General features: G+C 41.3%; 1 protein-coding gene across 3 annotated transcripts in view; it reads left to right on the forward strand.

The window, feature by feature from the left end:
• LOC139541550 (phosphatidylinositol 3-kinase regulatory subunit gamma-like) overlaps window positions 1–2,500 on the forward strand; it is a 373,575-nt gene that overhangs the window by 329,999 nt on the left and 41,076 nt on the right. The window contains exon 1 of one of the 3 annotated variants that reach the window (XM_071346322.1): window positions 796–1,253. The exons of the other annotated variants lie outside the window; for them this stretch is intronic. Coding sequence (XP_071202423.1) covers window positions 1,142–1,253 — 112 coding nt within the window. The 5' untranslated portion in view covers window positions 796–1,141. Of the gene's footprint in view, window positions 1–795; window positions 1,254–2,500 lie in introns of those variants that run through there. 3 annotated transcript variants of the gene reach the window in all.

The raw sequence follows: 2,500 nt of genomic DNA on the forward strand, positions 1-2,500 counted from the left end.
GCTGTAACATAGGTAGGCTTATGACATAGTGTGTGTTCTGTACCCGGCCAGGAGTTGTGGTTGTGATCAGAGTACTAGACATTTTACTGTCACTTTTTTCTCCTTTTGTGGTCTGCATCCATTTGTCCCTTTTATAGTAACTGTTTGGTCCAATCAGCAATTCACTTCCCGCATCCCTGATATTGTTCATTGGCCAGGAAGGTACACAAGGTTGCAAAAAATGTAAACTCATAACTCCGGCAACAGAGTTGAAGTAAAGTCATTTTCCTATTGGTTCCCTACTCTGGAGTCTGCTTACGGCCCAGCTCACAGACCCTGGAAAGTCCCTACCCCATTGAAGTTGGCATTTAAAATGGTTAAGGTTAGGATTAAAGTTAGGGTTAGGTAGGGGTTAATTATGGTTATGGTTAGGGTTAGGGTTAGGGTTAGGGTAAGGGTAGGGGTTGAGATAAAGGATATGATTTAGGATGGGGACGTCCCAAGGATCCCGGATAGCAATAACCAAAGTAGACGGGATAGGAACATACCAATCTGTTTGTGGAAAAGGGGGGCAGTAAAATGTTGAAAATTACAAACATGATTTCTAAACCCAAAAACAGCAAAATATGTTCATATACATAAATACTCCCTAATTATGTAATAACATCGTATGCAATAACACCGCGCAATAAAAGCACAAACCCACTTTCGGTACGTCATTGTTAGAAACGGCTGCCCCCTTCCCCGTGTTTCCGCGTGAAGTGGTAGCGCCGAGATGATGTGAAAGGTTGCCTGCGCGCTGTCAGTGTTCTTAAAATGAAGACGACTGCTCGGTCCCTGAAGAACAGACTTGATTGTAGAGCTGGCATCTACTTTCAGCTCTGTAGGACTTTTAGAGCATTTTATAGGCCTTTGTAACAGTGAGGTTTTATGTCTGATCAGAGCAGTGAATCCAGGTGCTTTTACAGAAGAATTCACCGTATTTATTGTGTCTGAAGCAGGAATTCAGATCATCAGAGACGGCTCTAGTTCAGCTATCCTCTATACAGTAGATAGCAGTATTCAGATCAGTCAAGTGTTGTATAGGTTTTTTGTCGTTCATCCCGTGCGCCTATATCCATTTGGAGAAAGACAAGTGTCATTCGCAAGTGAAGTGGAGACAATGTACAATACAGTTTGGACTACGGAAAAAGACGAAGATGATTGGAGGGACGTGATGATGCCATATTCCACAGAATTAATATTTTACATTGAAATGGACCAACCACCTCCAGGTAGGCCACTGAAACTATTGAATAGTCACTGCGTGGTAAAATACTGTATCCTATTTGTGGATGCGGATTGAATGGTCCAAACTTTGAGAAGAACGCTTTGCCTGCGAACCTGTCTGTCCTGATAGCGAGCCTATTCATTTTGGGTAACTTTGTTTTTGTTTCATTTCATAGTTATTACAGGTGCACAAATACTCATTTCTTCTTCCTGAAATCGTTTTAAAGCACCTACAAATGACCGTTATAGTGCTTCATTCAATTCGTTTTAACATCGCTACATTGTATCTACACCGATAATATTTGCCAACATCCTGGGACTTTTTGCTACTGTTTCAATGGTGATTACAATAATTTTGCATTTACTGTTACAATGTATCATATGCGTAATTTAGTTTGCAACAATGTTTCAACTTGTTTTACTAGTTTATCGGAGTGACGTTATCTGAAGAGCAGATTGCTGCCTGCTAGCAGGCTACTGTATCCTGCAAGAACCCCTTCCATTCTGACATTACAGGCGCATATATTGACGATTCCTTCATTCTATCAATGAACTGTATTTATTTGTCGCTATAATACAAATGAAATGACATTATCTGAAAATAGATAGTTATTTAGTCGGCTACCGATTTTTTTTTCTTCTTTACAGTCATTCATTAATTATTAAGCACGAAGGCCACAGCTCGGTCAATTTGCTTTGTTCTGTCATAGCAGTGTATTTAATATGTATTAATGCGGTTCATACCTAACCTCTATTTCACCATGTTTTACCATCTCTCTAGTAGGCCTATCCTGGTTGTCAAATAGTCAAATGTGTTCAGTCCAGTGCAGGAGTGGTTGTGGGGGAGGGAGATCAGAAAAGATTGTGTTACAAGTCAGTGAAGTAAAACCCTCAGTACCGATGTTGCTCCAGGTTCAGATTTCATGCAAATGTCTGCGCATAGTTCTAGCCGGCTGTCATATAGATGTTTAAATGTATTTTAGTAATTTCTCGGTAATTGTGCAAGTGTCATTCGACTCCCACCCCCATTCCTTCTGCTTGTTTTAATAGAGCAGACAGAGGCTCGGTGGACGGAGCAGGAGGCGCTATTCAGTTGCACTGAATACAATTGGCCGGTAGCTCTTTTTCTCCCGCTGAAGTGCATTATCCCGAGCCCGTTCTGCTTGTACAGCAACCCGCTCTCTTGTCCTAAGGGCCAAACTGAAACGATAAAGGCTTTATGTCGTTGGTGGAGTGGTGGAGGAGTGAATAA

The sequence above is a fragment of the Salvelinus alpinus genome, chromosome 16 (genome assembly GCF_045679555.1).
Source record: "Salvelinus alpinus chromosome 16, SLU_Salpinus.1, whole genome shotgun sequence".
Lineage (NCBI taxonomy): Eukaryota > Metazoa > Chordata > Actinopteri > Salmoniformes > Salmonidae > Salvelinus > Salvelinus alpinus.